This window comes from Strix aluco, chromosome 7 (assembly GCF_031877795.1).
Source record: "Strix aluco isolate bStrAlu1 chromosome 7, bStrAlu1.hap1, whole genome shotgun sequence".
Taxonomy (NCBI): domain Eukaryota; kingdom Metazoa; phylum Chordata; class Aves; order Strigiformes; family Strigidae; genus Strix; species Strix aluco.
This window is the reverse complement of record NC_133937.1, coordinates 4,348,045-4,365,722: the sequence shown is the minus strand read 5'-3', so window position 1 is coordinate 4,365,722 and position 17,678 is coordinate 4,348,045. Positions and strand designations below refer to the sequence as shown.

At 52.5% G+C, this 17,678-nt stretch overlaps 1 protein-coding gene across 1 annotated transcript in view; it reads right to left on the bottom strand.

Annotated features, from left to right (window-relative positions):
- The window catches only part of CDH23 (cadherin related 23), a 215,559-nt gene that overhangs the window by 51,056 nt on the left and 146,825 nt on the right, over positions 1-17,678 (bottom strand). The window contains exons 14-27 of the mRNA XM_074830236.1: positions 16,246-16,310; positions 15,465-15,702; positions 14,698-14,803; positions 14,178-14,305; positions 10,847-10,919; positions 10,436-10,552; positions 9,747-9,859; positions 7,586-7,693; positions 6,164-6,353; positions 5,104-5,249; positions 4,565-4,784; positions 3,763-3,915; positions 2,601-2,714; positions 1,256-1,404 (exon numbers count right to left, since the gene is read on the bottom strand). Coding sequence (XP_074686337.1) covers positions 1,256-1,404; positions 2,601-2,714; positions 3,763-3,915; positions 4,565-4,784; positions 5,104-5,249; positions 6,164-6,353; positions 7,586-7,693; positions 9,747-9,859; positions 10,436-10,552; positions 10,847-10,919; positions 14,178-14,305; positions 14,698-14,803; positions 15,465-15,702; positions 16,246-16,310 — 1,920 coding nt within the window. The remainder of the gene's footprint in view (positions 1-1,255; positions 1,405-2,600; positions 2,715-3,762; positions 3,916-4,564; positions 4,785-5,103; positions 5,250-6,163; positions 6,354-7,585; positions 7,694-9,746; positions 9,860-10,435; positions 10,553-10,846; positions 10,920-14,177; positions 14,306-14,697; positions 14,804-15,464; positions 15,703-16,245; positions 16,311-17,678) is intronic.

The following is a 17,678-nucleotide window of genomic DNA, read 5'->3' as shown; positions in this document are numbered from 1 at the left end:
GGGAAACCTTCAAAAACCCTCTTGTTGCCATGGGAATGTGGGGATGTATTTGAAGAGGGAGACCTTCAGTACAAATGGTTCACACTAAAAGTGTAAATTAAACTAAACCCAGGTGATTGCCCATTTCCGTTTCACCCTGATTTTTTTTCTGTGGAAAACTAACTTCCCCCAAATAACACCTCTCCTTTGCCACAGACTTTCAAGGGCACACCCCTCTTTTGGGAAGCGTGCTCTAAGAAAAGGGGACTTTGGTGTCAGACTTGGCTTTCCTGCATTTGATTTGCAAAAATGGCTCAGTTTTAGGAGTCCCTCAGCAGGGCTCCTCTCCAGTTGCATAGTTCCCCTGCACACCTCCACCCGGGGTGCAGGGATTGCAGGCAGATGCCTGACCCCAGAGACAGGCATGGTGCCACGGGCATCACGTACACCGTGCTGTGGCACAACAGGTGACAAGGAGCCGCAGGGCTTGTGCCTGGGGACTGGCCACCCCGAGCATGATGCACGGCTCCCAGCAAACCTTTGTTGCAAGAGGCAAAAGGCTCTTTTCTTCTCTCCCGGTGACTCACCCTGCCCGCGAGAGCCAGGGACAAAGCTACCCCTTTCCCTGTGACGGGAGAGGTATTCAAGGCAGGAGGAGCCTTCCCAGGGCCCTCTGCAAAGAGCCTTTGGTGCCCGCTCCAGAAGAGCCCTGGGTTTGAAGGGATGCTGGAAGCCCTCAGAGGCTGAGTGAATGCCCGCATTCATTCAGCACTCACTGAGCCATTCAGCTCTGCCCACCGCTCCCTCAAAGAGGAATAAAAATGAAAGCAGAGTCCAAATGCTTTTTTTCCTCCGTTTTCCCCCCCTCTCAGAGCATCTCTTTGCATGCACTCTTCTCCCTCCCCCTTGAGATCTCTGCTCTTGGCCCCTTCTCTGTTGGGAGGAGGGAGAAAGCGGGGATGCAGACAGGCAAAGGGGCCTCGCCAACACAGTACTTGGGTTTGCTCCTCTCACCCCCTGCAGAAATGGGATGAATTTCTTATTTTTCTACTGTGCTTTGCTGTCTTCTCCCTGGTGCTCACAGCCTGGGTTAACAAAGGAGCAGAGGAGCACACAAGCAAGAGCACATCTTGCCCTGATCCGGGGGACCAGACCACCGATGGGAAGAGAAAATCTGCCCTGGGCTTCCTGCAGCTCACAGCCATAGTGCCAGGGCAAGGAGAGCAGGCGACCTCGCTCACCCACCCAAAGGTCCCAGTGGAAGAGAGCCACATGCCTGCACTATACTGCTGGCGGCCGGGATGTCCTCAGGGACACTGACTTCATAGCTGCTCTGAAGGAAGATGGGTCGGTTGTCATTGACATCCAGGACAGTCACGTACACGGTCGCAGTCCCGGTGCGCCGGTTCCCTGTGGGGCCGTTGTCTGTATGGGAGAGAAAGGCAAGGGGAGGTTTGGTCACCTCCATCCCCTCCTTGCACAGGTGATGCTCAGCCTTCAGCTGCTGAAAATAACGGGACTAAAATTTCTAAAATAAAATCCTCCATCTTTTCTGCAGCTTCCCAATCTCACGCTGAACTACAAGGGGTTTTTTTCATGCCTATCCTGAAAGAAAAAGGAAAAGCCAAACCACCCCCAAGGTCTGCCACGGAGCCACTGCCTAGCAAGGCTGGAAATGCAACCGGTCATTAAAGAGGGTTTGCAACTCCATAGACACACAGGGTGTTGTATGCTGGAAGGGACTGCTGGAGGTCAGGGATTTGGGAGATGAAGACGGGCAGGGGTCTGATGAGTTTTCTGTAGACCTGGCTCAGCTCACAGCTGAACAGCACCAGGACTGGTTGGTGTTCAGTAGATAAGGACATGGCAGCACTGCTCTTGGTTTTGCCATGAAGGATGAGGCAATGGGGAGCATAGGTTGAGTTAGTTCTTTCCAACATGCTCAGAGAGCACTGAACCCACCCAGCTGGGATCTGGTGACTGGGGAAACACAGGCAGCCTGATACCCATTGGAGAGTCAGAATGGTCCCTTTACCACCCGGGATCCAGTTCTGTGTGCCCGGCTGGTGCAGCATCCCTGCTGCAGACTGTGCGGCACCTGCAATGCCGTGCCCTGAGATTTCTGACCAGGCCACTTATTTCTCCTTTCAAAAGGGACATCCAAGTCTTCTGCAAACAGGCACATCATTATAAAGCTCTGGGGATGACGGCCAAGATGCGTTTGGCACGCGGGTGCTCTGCCCGTGCCAGGTGGCTCTGGATTAATCGGCAGCCCCTGAGCCAAGGGCTGGCATGGCATTAGGGGAACGGTGCTGTGGTGCTGGAATTTCTGGGTGGAGGTCTGACCCAGGCAGCACGGAGCCTCTCAGGAAACAGGGCAGGCCTTGCCTTCCCTGGGGGAAAGCTCCGGGGCTGGGTGAGCCTGAGGGGTGAATTTACTGTGGGTAGAACCGGGCCTTATTAAAACACATGGGTTGTGGACTGCTAACACCAAACACAGGCTCTGGTTTATAGAGCACCCCAAAAGTTGCTGTCTCTCTGCTGCATTGCCAAGGCAGGTCAGCACATGCACGGCCACCCCGCCTGACTGTGGTCCCATAGGAATGGTGGGAATTCCTTACCGATGGCCTCCAGGATCAGTGTGTACGATGCCACGGTCTCCCTGTCCAGACTCACGACTGTCCTGACCACCCCATCCCTGAAGCCGACGCTGAATTTGCCATCCTGGTTCCCACCTGCAGCAAAGGACAAGGACCAGGTTACCCCCTGTCTGGATGCAGGGAGCTGAGCCCACGCTGCGGGGGATGCTGCAGCCTGGGCGCGGAGTCAGCCCGGCCATGGAAATCTCAAGCGTTCAGCTTGCCTTCCTGAAGGGCTGCATTTTACAGGGTTTTGAGCAAGGCAAGTGTAGGGCAAGCTTGTATCTCATCATAGGCAAAGCTTTTCTGCAGCAAAAGCGGTCAGAGAGCCTTCTCGCCACCACATCAAATGCTGTGTCTGCTTCACAGCGCAGGCAAGGGGTGATGGTTATAGGAAAACCTGAATCATATAAATGCCAGATTGTTTCCTGAATGCTTCAGAAGAAATCTGGGGTCACTTTGCATGTGGCCTGTGGTACCTGTGGGACAACACACACCTTTTCTCTTGTGGGGCTGGCCGGAGGGGCTGTGAGATGAAACATGAGGCTGCTGTTGTGAAAAAAATCTCTGGTGACGCTTCCGTTTTTGCCCTCTTCCTGAGGGCTAAATGCCACACGTGCAGTTTGCAAGTCAAAGCGTGGCCAGGGGCTTCCCCGGCCTCCCGCTGCAGGTGCTGCAGCTGCGGTGTGAGCCAGGCATTGCCCAGGCTGCATCGCTGCCCGCCTGCTCCCTGCCCACCCAAAACCACCTGCACGCCGAGCTGTGAGACACCCTAAAACTTCAGAAAGGCTTCCAACCGTAAATGCACATTACGTGAATGCTGCCCCAGCCCTTGCGCCCCAGTGGTGTTAAGCCCATCCTCATGCTTTTTCTGGCTGCATCCCTGTGGTGTGAGAGGACGGTGGATGCTCAGGATGCTCAGGGACGAGGGTTCACCCCGAGCAGGACAAGGAGTAGCAGGGGAGCGGTCAGCAAGGCGGGGAGCCGAGCGGGGGCTGTTCAGCAGAGGGCGATACCGCATAAGGTTTGGAGGGGCTGAAAAAGGCAGCGCTGATGTGCAGAACACCCTGGCCAAGGCCTGGGGCAGCCCGGTCCTTTCCACAACTGAAGGTCCCCTTTGCAGCACTTTGCAAGGGGTTCATACCGGTGATGAAGTAGCTGAGCTCAGCATTCAGCCCAATGTCGGCATCTGTGCAGTTGAGCCGGACCACTTTGAAATCCCGGGCCACGTCTTCAGGCAGTGAAACGTTGTAGATGGCTGGGAAGAAGGTGGGGTTCTCGTCGTTCACGTCCAGAACTGAAAGAGGGAGCAGAGCTGAGTGTCCCCCCAGGGCTGCCCCTCCTGCAGATGCCAGGCTGATGTCCACCGGGCTCCCAAAACCCCCTGCCTACTGCTCTCAGCACCCCAGGGAATGCTCTGTCTGCTGCTCCCTGCCCTCCGTGTGGTGGGGGTGCCTGCAGACTGGCTGTAAGGACTGATCCTCATGGCTGCAGACTGTATTTGGTTTCCTCTGATACCTACAGATCACACCCCATATGCAAAAAAACCCTACATAACCGGTGCAAACACTAACTTTAATCACAGACTTGTTTCTACCCCCATTCAGAGGAAAATCTGGGGCTTAAATATAAGCTCAGTATTTCCTGGTATATGGCAGAGGGCTCTGGGGTTACAGGACCAGAAACTTCTTTTTCCAAACCTAGGCCTGAGGGGAATCCAGGGTAATTTTTTTCCCAGATGATGCTTATCCTCAGCACTAGGCTTGTGTGAAGCCAGTAAATAGAAATGCATCAAATTAAAGACAGACCACATAATAAGGGTCTCGGTGTGTCTCCTATATAAACCACATCTCTCCCCGGGTGACGTGTCCTTGTCACCCATCTTTTTGGGACCGGAGGGAGCTCTGCAGCTAGGAAGGAGTTGGAAGGGGTTTCGGCACACCCACCTTTGACAGTCAGGGTGCTGGTGGAGCTCTTGGAGGGCACACCAGCGTCGCTGGCCACCACTCGCAGGTAGTACTCGGCAATCCTCTCCCTGTCCAGCACGGTGGTGGAGGTGACAAGCCCGCTGGTGCTGTTGATGAGGAAATCCATGCGGGGCATCCCCACCTGCATGCGGTACGTCACCTGCCCATTCGGACCCTCGTCCAGGTCGATGGCCACTACCTGGTGGGGAGAGCAGAGGGAAGGGATGAGCATGGGGGAGCCCCATCATCTCCTGATGATGAAAAACACAGTACATAAACCCTGAGTGTTTCTTTGCCCCCAGGGATGCTGAGCTGAAACAAAGGGGCCTTGGAGCATCCCCCCTGCCAGAAGCAAGCACACAGGGTGGGGTGCCACAGCCCCTTCTGCATCCCCTCAGTTGCATTGGATGGAGAGGATGCAGGGGATGTATTTCTAGCCTGCTTTGCAGAAGTGGTGACAGCGACAGCGGCAGCAGCAGCTCCCAGCACGGGGCATGGAGGCAATGGAGCACGCTCACCTGGAAGACAGAGGTGCCTGCCGGAAGGCCCTCAGCGATCTCGGCGACGAAGGGCAGATTTTGGAAAGTGGGGTCATTGTCGTTCAGGTCCAGCAGGTTGACGAAAACCGTGGCGCTGCTGGTAGCTCGCAGGGGTGGCCTCCCACCTGCAGAGGCCAGGAATGGGGTCTCAAGGTTAATGCCTCGAGCTGTTTCCACCCCTCTCCCCTAAAAAGGAGCCCTCCCTCCCTATGCAGACAGTAGGGCAGGATGGACCTGGCCCCTTGAGGCATTGAGCTGTCCGTGTTACCCCTTACACTGCAGCCCATCGGACTAATGGCACAGCCTCCTGGCAGGGGAAATCTCTCCCTGGCAGCAGGCATGTGAGGCAGACCAATGGCTACCAGTGCATGCAGCTGAAAAACAAGAGCAACACCAGTCTGTGGTTATTCCTGTCTCTCTGGCAGGATGGATGGGATGATGGCTTTAGCACAGTGCAGAGGTGACACAAAAATAGAAAAGGGCAGAGGTAAGGTTATACGTGACCCCTGGCTCTTGGAAACAGGCTGGATAATAGAAAATTGTCTTCATAGCTCTATCTTTTTTCCTAAAACTATTTCTCTAAGATTCTCTTTCCAGAGAAAAGTACATTTCACCACTTGATCAGCTCTTTACCCCCCACCTGCTCGGTTGACTTTCCTAGATACTGGTGGAGCCAGACTGAGAAGAGGGGGAGTTAACTGCCTCCCAGGCTCATTGTCAGGACTGCTACAGAAATGACTGCACTTGCATTTTGAAGGTTTCTGGTTTGTTTTAGCAGCAGGTTTTAACCTACTCTCATTTTGCAACCTGAAAAACATCTTTGCAACTTATGCTCAAAACAGGAAAAAAAAAGAAACTTCCTCATAAAGGAAAAATCAGGCTGAGTAAAGTTCAACTCAACAAGTGAAAACCATCAGAGAGGGAAAGCGGAGGGTGGGGAGGACGATGCTTGTGCAGCCTGAGCCCCAGCGATTTCTAGCTACAGCAGAGCAAGACAAACCACCGTGGCAAAGAGGAGAGGGACCAGAGCGGGGCTTACAGTCGGTGACCGACACCACGATCCTCCGCATGAGCTGGGCCTCCTGGGCATTGGGGTTCTCACGGTCCAGCAGGACGCCACTGGTGCGGATCTTGCCCGTGGTGCTGTTGAGGGTGTAGAACTTGTTGGGGGGTCGGATGCTGTACACCACCGTGCCATTCTCCCCGAGGTCCGGGTCGACAGCCACCACCTGCCACGGAGAAACAGCAAAAATTAAAGCAGAGCGATGGGAATTAACTCCCACAGTGCATCCCTATGTAGATTCACCAGTGTCTAAAAATGATGCTGAGCCCCCATGACAGGCTTCTGCATACCACCAGCAGCAAGAAGTTCTCCTTCCTCCACACAGCTGTATATTTTCATGATACTTGCAGGGATTTTGTACCCTCGAGACCTCTACTACGGTGTTAAATCTCACCAAAATTGGCCTGCAAGCCCGGGAGGTAATGGCATGGCAAGAGAGACACGAGCACACAGCAATCAAATGGACTTTTCTCCTTTTAAATAAAACCAGCTAGAAAACAAGCACCCTTCAGAAAAATAAAATAAACAGGACAAAAAAGCATGCTGAGAAACTTGTGCTCCCACATCGGAAATGCTGGAAATAATTCACTGGCAGAGTTCTCCTCCACAACAGACATTTTGTGCTTTATTGTTCTCCCTGTGACATTTTTAATTACAGGGGACATTTACATTAAAAAAAACCCAACTTCATTACACTCGTAACTTCCCCGGCCCCCGCTGCTTGTCCCGCAGCTGAATTTACATCGTATCGGTGACACAATAATTATTTTCCCAGCAACTAATTGGGATGTCAAAGGCAAGATGACTTCAAGCAGGCGCCAAGCAGCGGGGTTGATGCTGCACAGAAGAGAGAAAACTGCCATGCTCTAGCTCAGGCTGTGCTGCCAGACCTTTCTTCCCCCTCCCAAGTCCTTTTCTTTTGCAGCTTTCCTCCTTATATGATTTTGTGGATTCTCTTCACTTTTCCCTCATTTATTTTCCGTTTCGTGCCCGTCATTTTTCTCCTGGCATGATGGAGTACAAGCCTCCCTCTCTCCTTCTCTTTTATTTCACCAGAGGGACTTGAAAGGCTGTAAATCAATGTCTTTCAGAGAGGTCCTTGAAGGAGGTCACAGGCAAGGCTAAGAAAAGGAGAATTTGGCCAAAACCCACACAATTTGGGGAGAAAAAAAAAATATCCCAGCAGAGAGGAGAAACACACGCGATGGGCAGCAGCAAGGAAGCTCAGGAGTAACCTTTTAAATGGACTTCTGCAAGTTGATGCTTGACTGGAGATGACACCAGTTAGGAGGTGACACTGGTTCGGAGGTGATTCCCTGCTCCAGCCAAGCGGGTAACAACCTCGCCAGGTGAAAGGAAGAGGCTTTTAGAGCAACAGCCGCCTTCCCTTGCACGTACCGTGGTGACGTCGGAGTTGGGAGGGGTCATTTCTACCAGATTAATGAAGTATGGCTCATCCTTCCACGTGGGATAGTTGTCATTGATGTCCAGCAGCGTGATGTTCACCTGCGAGAGAGCAAGCAAGCAAGGTGGTATTGGTACACAATGCGTGTTCACCCTTTGGAGGGAAAATCCACAGAAAAACAACCTCCTGCATCTTCACAGCCAAGGTTCCTTGTCATATCTAATCTCGGTTTGGCTCACGTGTACTTATTACCTTGCAGTTAAAACAACCGCAGGGGCACAAGGTGTGTTTTCAAGCAGCTACTTCACTGCGGGGGAGATGCAAATCTGTCACAGTGCTGGGGGAGAGGGTGCAGCAGAAGCATGGCAGGAAAGGAAGGAAAAAACTGAGTGACTGGTAAAAAGAAAAAAAAAAAAAAAAAAGAGATATGGGAGACAGTATGGTAACAGGGGATGGGAGGTGCAAAGACAAGAGAGCACGGGAGAGGTTGGTGCCCTGAAGTGTTACCTATCTTCATTTTCAGTGTGAGAAAAGGCATCTAAGTGACAGTAGCAAGCCTGTTGGATGCATCCTATTGTCTGTGAGTCTCTCACCTCCCCAGATCACCCGTTTCAGCCTGTGAATCTATAAAGGTGCCTGAGGGAAGAGCTGCGGTTCAAGGGAAGGGGGGCAGAGGTGCAGGAGGGAGCCCTGGCGCTTGCTACCCCCACGAAGGGTGTCTTGGTGGGGCTTCTCCAGGCGTCTTCCCTGCTCCCAAGTAATCGGGTCCTGCCTCTGGACCAGGCTGAGCTGCTGGGGCCACCCTGTGGTAGAAGAGGTGAATCTGGACACCACAGTCTCCCGGGACAAGCCAAGGCACCACCGTGGTCCCTGGGGAAAATTGGTGACCCCCCCCAAGCACCCCAGGCACTTGTCCATCACCCGGGGACCTTCCAAAACCCCTGAATGGACCCTTATTCCCAGATCAGAAGTGATTATAGGGAACAGTTCTGAGTCCTGGGTGTACATCCTTGCTAATGACAGCAGACAAACTTAATCGGCCACCCACTTCTGACCGAGTTTTAATATTCTTTACATTTTTAGGAACCATGATGCATTTTTTTTTTCCTAATTGCAATCTGTGTTGCAAAATCCTTGTTTTGCCTTTCAATAAAGCTATTAGGAGAACATAATCTCATCTGGAGCCTCAAAGGGGAACCCAGCATCTGATAGGCCATGTTGTTGCCCTGCTAAGGCTGTCATGTGCCTCTGGGAGGCTCCATAGGGAGCTTCTAGTCTGCTACTCAGATCATACACCTCCTGATGGCCCTCAGCAGTAGTGACAGTTATTTTAGGGATCTCCTCAGCAGAACCACAATATTTCTCTGCATCGCCCTCTGTTGCACAGAATCCTGGAATCACAGAATCATCTAGGTTGGAAAAGACCTTGAGATGTTGCGTGGAACATCTCTCCTGCAACCCAGCCAAGTGTCCCAGGAACAAAAGCACCCAAATCTTATGAAATGTTCAAACAGACATGGTGCCATGAGCAGTGAGAGATGGATCCTTGCCTTCTGACCTCCTGTTATTTTCAAAGACTTCTACACACCCTTTGCAAACAATGGGTCTCCCTGACATCTGAAAAGGCAAGGCAAAGCAGTAGGTTTCAATCTGCAGTACAACGGTCACCAGAAACTTCTGAGGAGCCCAGGCATCACAAAGCAGTTGGAAACCCTTGATCCAGGCAGTATGTGAATAGTAGTCACCAGGAACAACTAGGTGTGCCTGCAGGCTCTCCAACTAAACATTTTCTCAAGAGGCATGAACAAACGGAGCTGTGCTGCAGGTGAAATAGGTATCTGTTACCACCTTTGCACGGAGAACTGGAGATGTAAAACTCTGGAAGCTGAAGTGGCTTCTGGATGAATGGCTTGCCAGGAAAGGGAGCCTGATTTCAAGGTCTACAAAGCCCAGACAGCAAGGGCTGTGAGCAGCAGTGGGGGCAGCTCAGAGGGCAGACACCACCATATGCTCTTTACCCATTTGCACAGCTACACTGAAACACTGCTAGCATGGGGAACTGATGCATCAGTGCCTGGGCAACCCTCCCCAACACCAGTCCCAGGTGGGCACCGGTGGCTCAAGGAGATGGGAATTGCTCCTTCACACACTCACCATAGCAATGCCTGTCTTCTGGTGGTGGCCCACGCCTCCATCCACTGCCCGGACAATGAGGATGTATTCGGATTTGGCTTCCCGGTCCAGCAAAGACGTTGTCGTGATTTCTCCTGTAGCCACAGGAGATGAGAGGGATTAGAGATGTTGTATGGCAAATAGGGGCACCGGTGAAAAAAGATACACTCAAAATGAGAGACAGGATCCTTCACAAGTGGGTCCTTTCTTCTAATTCAAACAGATGGACCCTGGAAGGGCCAGCTTGTCAGAAAGCCCCTGCAAACTTCATATTGTGTCTTCCCACAGGAGCCTGGGTAATGACCACCTGAGATCCCTTATGCTTGTTCCTGCCCATAATGAACTGAAAAAGATGCCAGCAAGGGAAGGCAGGCAGCAGCTCCTTAGCTAGTGTAAGCCCTTGCAGCCAAAGCCTTTTCTCAGCTGCCAGTCCCACCAGGAGCTGAGCTTCCACTGATGCCTCTGCCAAAGCTCTCACGGTGACTGAACCAGTGTTGGTGGCTGAAATCTGGCAAATCCCTTAAATTTTCTGTTTCCTAAGCAGGCTGCTTGGGGAAAAGGAGGGAATAACAGGGGAAGGAACGAGGGTGAAAGAAGAAAAATGATTGGGAAGAAAACCAGGGGAAATTCGGGAGAGGGAACTGAAAGGAAGAGCGTGTATGGAGGCTCACCTGAGCGAGCATTTATCCGAAAATGTGAGGAGCCCTCCAGGGAGTAGATGATCGACTCCTGCCCATACTCTCTGGACCGGTCCATATCCGTGGCATTGAGAAACAGCACTGTAGCTCCTTCAGGGAAGCAGAACTGAGGGCAGTGATGAGGCATTCGCAGCCTGGAGCAGCTGTCCCCAGCTGCCTTGCCCCCCACGCTGCTCCTGCACCCACCTCAAATGGGTCACTGGGCCAAGGGGTCCCCTCACCTGCATGCACAGTAGGGCCAATCCCCCAGACTTCATGGCTATGAAACTCTGTCAAGGTCTCTGTCTTTTGCTCCCCAAAAGCCATCACCTACCCTGTTCTTGCTGGAAGACCCCCCAGGGCCCTTCTGCTAGCCTGGAGAAGGAGCAGGGGCATGCCCCGTACCTGCCATAATGTCCTCCACGACGGTTATGACATAGGAGGGCTTGCTGAACGTGGGAGGATTGTCGTTTTCATCCTGAAGCAAAGAGAAGGTTGAGAGGCTGGTTGGGAAAAAGGCAAAATGGTCAAGTAAGCTGCAAAAGTCTGGTATTGGGATGCTCCTGCCCAACTGCACCTCAAAATGTGACCAGCTCAAGGCATCAGTGTGGGGAAGACGGCCTTAGGGGTAAGGCACCGGAGGTCTGAGTACACAGCTTCACTGCAGAGGCAGCTGAGGTTAAGGTAAGTCATTTGTCAGTGACTTTGCTGAGCCATACAGTGCGGAAAACACTGACTATCTCGTTATCCAGCATCCTGGGCAATACACAATAGGTCTAAGGAACCGCAGCTGTTTGCAGCCAAGCATCCTCTGAGCTGCTCCTGCCTTCACCGCAAGCCCCGGGAAGACTCAAACACAGCACGAAGCACACCAGCGTTGTGCACAGACCCACTCCTCCCTCTCAGAGCAGCACACTAGTGGCTTAGTGCTCCAGGTCACCTCGGCCATGAGGCCACCAGGCAAACTGGACCAGTCAGGGGAGATGCTAAATTTTTGCTGCATTTGTTTAAGTGGAGGAATGCTGTGGGTGTTTGCAGAGCAAGCAGCTACAGCATTTTTGGGGGGAAGCTGGTTTGCATAACAACATACTCCCTCCAAACCTGTCTCTGCCAGTGACTACAGTCGGCCTGGTGAAACCAGGCAGGAGCAATTGCTCGAAACATCCCTCCAAACAGATTTTGGACCAGTTTAAAGCTCGCCCAAGGGGGCTTTAAATGCTGTTTAAACAACGTTAAGAATCTGCCTTAAATGAACCAAACCCAGTTGCCTATGGAGGGAAGGATGGAGCCGCCAGGACATTAAAACACCGTTATGGACTTCGCTGCTTCCCTGGGGCTGCTCTGGAGATGCTCTCTACCTGGAGGCTGCTGATGGACCTGCAGGCTCGGCTGCTCCTGCTGCCACTGAACTTAATATTTGAGGCAATTTCACATGCCAACGATGCCCATCGTACTGCAATTAAATTACCATCCTCCGCTCTTGTTACTGGAAGCAGGTGGTCTTTAATCAGCCTTTGGACCACTCAGCTTTCACTGCGCCTCCTCCGAGGGTAGCGAGGAAATTGCCAGCTGCCCGGGGGTGCTGTCATCACCATCCCTCCTCCTCCTCACAGAGCTGGGTTGGGGTCATCACCCCAGGGCAAAGCCAGGAGGTCTGGGCAGGTTAAAGGCAAAGGAAACAGAGAGGCTGAGCATGCATCCACATGCCACCTGCAGCTGAATCCGGGTGAGTTGTGCCATGGTCCAGGCTGGGTGAACACAAGACAGAGCAGACATCACGCTGTTCATTTAGTGGTCCTGAGTTCATCAGGCCATGCTCAGCACTGCCACAGCCCAGCAAGCTGTCAACCAGGGAGGCAGGGGCTCGCCCCCGGCCGGCTCTCCATCTTACAGAAGCTGCCATGCACCTGCCTGCAGCGCAGCAAGTGGCTTTTCTACTCGAGGACATTTCCCACTTAGCAGCATGAACTCCAAACCTTCCCGCGTGTCTCCTGCCGCACCTGCAGCGATGCCAGACAGGACCCGGCACGCTTCCTCCACTCCCACGGGAGAGGGCATCCAACTAGCCAGCTAAAAACAGCTTCCCATGTCCCCCAGACCCTCGCCTTCCTCCTTACATCCTTACCCTCAGACAGGCGTCATATCATCTTCAGGGATGCTGAGAATCACAGATGCTCACGCTAAGCACACAGCCCCCTTTCCTCCAGACATACGCATGCTGTAAGTCGCTGGCTCATTGCCCTGAACAGGGCGTCAGCGGCAGGGAGCGAGGCAGAAACTTATTAGCGGTGATATTTCCCCGGATCCTGGCGTGGCGCGCACTATTAGTTCTGATTCGGCAGCTCCCTCTACAAAAGCGTATTGTCCCCTAATGGGAAATCTACAAGGCGAGTTTGACTTCTTTATTAAAAACCAACAACCAAAGGATGAAAAAAAATTACCTCCCTCCACACTCGCTCTCCTTCTGCCTTTTCACAGCTCTTGTTCCTCAAGTGCTGTCGTGAAACCCTTCCTCCTCATTTTCTTCCTATTTTCTGCTTTTTTCCCCCCTCCTTTTTCCAGTTAAGAGAAAAGCCCTTTGGTTGAGAGTGGGAAAAGTGACAGCTACTTAAAACCCACCAGTGTACAAACTCAGCCCTGAGGAGATGACCCACTGAAGTGTGGTCTTTAGAAAGAGGCGTTTACACTTCTATAGCACAGCATGGGAAAGATGTATTTAGCCACCACTAACCCCCCCAACACTGCCGTATTCCCCCTGTCCTGAGCACAGTGAGGGAGCTGGAGGAGAGGCACGCTCATGGGACTTCATTCCCATCCTACGGCACCATGGACTTCATCTTCTTCGCCTTCCCACACTGATGCTGCCACCAGCTCGGCTTAGATCCCATCACCGCGAGACTGACGGGTTATCAAGCAAACTGTCTCCATTGCTGATACTTCCCTCCAGACATCCTCAAACCACAATGTGCCTCAAAGTGACAGTCCGATCTAATCTTCCTGAGGAATGCTGAGATGCTTTGCCTCTCCCAGCAGCAATCCTTCCTCAAGGGGGTCTGCACCTACACAGGTGTGTGAGATGCATGGCAAAGCTTGTAGCCCAGCTGGGACAGCTGGCTTTGGGGAGATAAACAAACAACTGTCCACGACGGATTCAGGGGCTGATAATTTCTGACACTACAAGGGCTAACGCACAGCCAAAGCTCTCTCCTCTGCACCTGAGCTGCAGCGAGTGCCTCTGGCTATGGGCATGGAGAGCATCCCAGCCGGGAGTTCCCTGTGAGATGAGAGAAGAGCTCACCGGGCACTCAATGAACCTCCCCAGTCGAAAACAAGGGCAGAGGGTAGGTCTCTACCCCATCCCCAGCTCTGCTGCTGTCCCTGTGGTTAGCTGTGGCTCCTACCACCTTACTTCCAGTGGCTTCCCCATGCATCGTGCATGGCCAAGGAGAGGGAGGAGGTGCGTGGGGTCAGGACAGCCCTCAGATATACTCTCACTCACCTTCTGTCACTCAGACCTTACCAAATGTCAGGCACAGCGTTTCTTTAACCAACACGTGTGACACATGTATACATGAGACATGTGGCACATATATTTATATATGAGACACATGTAATTGCAATCCACATGTACACATCCATGGGTGGGACAGTCTTGCTGGGTTATTGATAAATTAATGGCACTGCTATGGAGCAATCATAGGGAAACCACAACAGCGGCAGTGGGTGCTGTACTTACAAACACCTCGATGGTGACGGGGACGGTGCTGTTGAGTGGTGGGTTGCCAGCATCCTTGGCCATCACAGTCAAGTAAATAACTCCATTGGCCAATTGCTCGTAGTCGAGGGGGTGGTTCACGCTGATCACTGAAAGGATGCAAAGTGGGGCGGTTAGGGGAACATTCACACAAGCAGGATGGCAGGCAGGCTTGGGGGGTGGCCCATCCACACCACCTCCCCAGGGCCAACAGGGCCTGTTCGAGGTGGCAGTGCCCTGAAAACACAAACGCTGGGCATTATTGAGTTCCTTGCATCAGCATAACCCGGAGTGAGCTGTACACCCATGGAAACACGGCTCTGCAGCAGCTTGGCTCAAGCCCTGCTACAAAGGACCATGCTGCAAGTGAGGTGAGGACATGCAGAGAAGCTGCCAAAGCAGCTTCTTAAAGCTTGCTGACATGACTGCTTGCAGGACTGTGAGTGCTGCCCGAGCTGCTGCTGCTTGTTAGGGGCACCATGGTCCCAGGACAAGCGCTTACCTCCATACCCTTCCGACACCGTGATGTCAAAGTAGTCACGGAAGGCAGATGCCTGCACAATGCTGTATGTGATCTGGTTGTTTGGAGGGGAGTCCTCGTCAGACGCCTAGGGTGTGAGCAGGGAGAGTAAATGAGCATGGGAACTGTGCTAGTGACATGCAACAGGAGAGAGCTGAAGGGACGGGAGGTGTAGGCTGGGTGCAAGGAGAGTAGAAAAGTGATGGAGAAAAGATAACTCATCAGGGGCCCGAGGGGGTTTGTAAACCAGCCTCTCCTCCCATCCCGCCTCCCTGGAAGGACTCACTGGGTCCCCCTCTCCTGCCTCCCTGTGGCACTCATTCAGCCTGGCCCCACGGAAGGAAAGTTGTGCTTTTGCATCATGGCAAAGTTTATTCTTGTGCTGGAGGAGCAAACAATCTTCCCTACCTGCCTTCCCTATGCAGCATAGGCCTACAGCTTCACCAACGACAAACAGAGCACCTTCCCCTTGGTGCCTGCTGACTTTATTGAGAAGACCAAGGTGATACAGAGCAGAGCCTGTGCCCTAGGAGAAGCCCCTGGTCCTGGGGATGCTGTATAGACATGGGACTTACAGGAGAGGAGGAGGAGGAGGGAGGCAGCCCATGGTTGCAGCACCACCCAGTTACACTTTGCAGTAAAGCACAAAGGCATTTTCAGAAGGATGGCAGCAGAGATGGGCAGGGACCTAACTCGCTCCCATTTCCCCACCACGCATCCTGAGCGGAGGAGCCACTCTGGTCCCTCACCCGGAGCCGGACCACCTGGGTGACGGAGGGCTCATTCTCCCGCAGGGCCCCCAGGTATGCCTCCTTCTGGAAAGTGGGGACGTTGTCATTGACATCGAGGACATTGATCCTGACACGCCCCGTCGTCTCCTCCCCGCCGCCGTCCCGGGCAATGACGGTCAGGGTGTAGCGCTGCATGGTTTCGAAGTCCAGCCGAGCTGTCAGAAGGATTATGCCCGTGTCCTTGTCCAGCGAGAAACTGAGGGGACATGAAAGGAGGGGGAAAGCCCCAGTGACCACACGCTGGAGATGGAGAGACGGAGTGGCAGCAGCCTGACAGCTAGCACCACGGTGTGTGAAGTTCGTGGCTTTCTTCTGAGGGATATTAAGTCCCATGGCATTTTCAAGAGCGCGGTGCAGGTGGTGCTCTACACGCAGAAAAAGAGGGCTCAGCGGCCCCCAGATCCTTTCTGCTGGGCAGCCCACATGCATCCCCCAACCACCCACCATGAGCGGGTTGCATGTGATGCTCTGGGCCAACAACGTGCTGGCAAATGCATTTATCGATCCCAAGCAACGCTGGTATCTGTAGGTCCCAGTTTAGCAAACTGATTAAACGTGCTGAACATCAGGCATGTGCTGAAGTTAACTCACCCCTTTGGGAGACAGCATAGTGAGATTTTCATAAGGTATCTTGCAGGTAGGACATAATAAATGCCCTTAATTGTCATGTGATTTCTTAGCAAGGTTAGAAGAGGATTTTGAAGAATCAAAGTCATGCCTGTGGTTCAGTCACACTTACCGATCAGGGTCATCGCTGAAAAAATAACTGACTTTCCCGTATGTGCCCACGTCATTGTCAGTTGCCTGAAAAAATAAAAGCTAATTAATAAAGGAAGGTATTCATGGGAATGTTGCATTACACACACTGGCGAATCCATTACATCCCCTTTACATCCTTCTACTCACTTGCCAGTGGGCTAGCACCAGCGCAGACCTTGTGTGCTGCATTTTATCACCTGAGAGATGCAGGGCTGGGGCTGTCTGTGCTTGCCTGGGTTATCCAGCAGATCCTTGACTTGCAGCCTGCTCTAGATCACAGCCCTCCACCAACATCTCTCACCATCGCTTCCAAAATCTCTGGCATGGAAAATTTTATGTATGCATACTTTCCCTGACATACTGAGCTAATCTGGGAAGTGTGCATAAAATAAAGGTCTTCATGGACAATTCTTGCAGGCCACCCATCCTGGCCCTGTGAAGCCCAAAAGGTGGGACCCTGCGTTCACAGCTCTTACTGTTCCCTGCCCGTTCAGCACTGACAGCATGCCTGGGGCTGCATGGAGAGAAATAAAAACCTATCCTGCTTCAAAACATCCCCACCCAGGCCAAAAAACAGACCAGAAGAAGCAAGGAAAGGGATTTAGACCTTGCTTTCCACAAGCAGCTCCTGCCAGATAGCCCTTCTGGGGGTGCAATCTGCTGCAGCCCCATTGACAGACCAACGCCTCTTGGGATGTTGCGGTGTGGGTGTGCGATGCCGGCTCTCAGCCAAGCCGCTGCCGGCGGCAGGACGGGACACACGTACACTGCTGGCAGCTGCCGAGGCTGGAGCGGGCTGGTCACGGCTAAGCAACCAGCACCTTCTGGGGAAGGTGTGCGAAACGCAGCGTGTCAGCTCTGGATGAGCAAGGCAAGATTTATGCGTGTTTTAAAGTCTTTCCTCTAATGAATATATAAAATATGCATGAGCGGCGGCAGGAAAAAGGAACAGAAAATTTTATTTTTAGGTGAGGAAAGTGGAATGCAAGCCCCAAAATATCCTTTTTCTCCCCCAGTATATTTTCTAAATTGAGTCCTGTCTGGATTACTTAGACACCAACAGGTCTGTGAAAAAGCAGGGTCAAAGACACATTTTATGTCCAGATACCATCAAAAGGCTGTATTTTAAGACTGGCATGGAACACAACCCGTTCCTGAAACCTCCTTGATTTATCTATGGCCTTGATTACCCTTGACAGCAGAGTAGGAGCTTGAGCACATCAAACTGCTTTACCCCTTTGTGCCGCTTACCTGCCACACCACAGGGTGGCAGGGAGGAAAAGGCATGGAAACTAACCAGGATTAATTCACTTTTTTCTCCCCAAGCACTTCCCCAGCTTGAGTGGTAAATTCATAGAATCACAGACTGGTTTGGGTTGGAAGGGACCTTAAAGATCATCTAATCCCAACCCC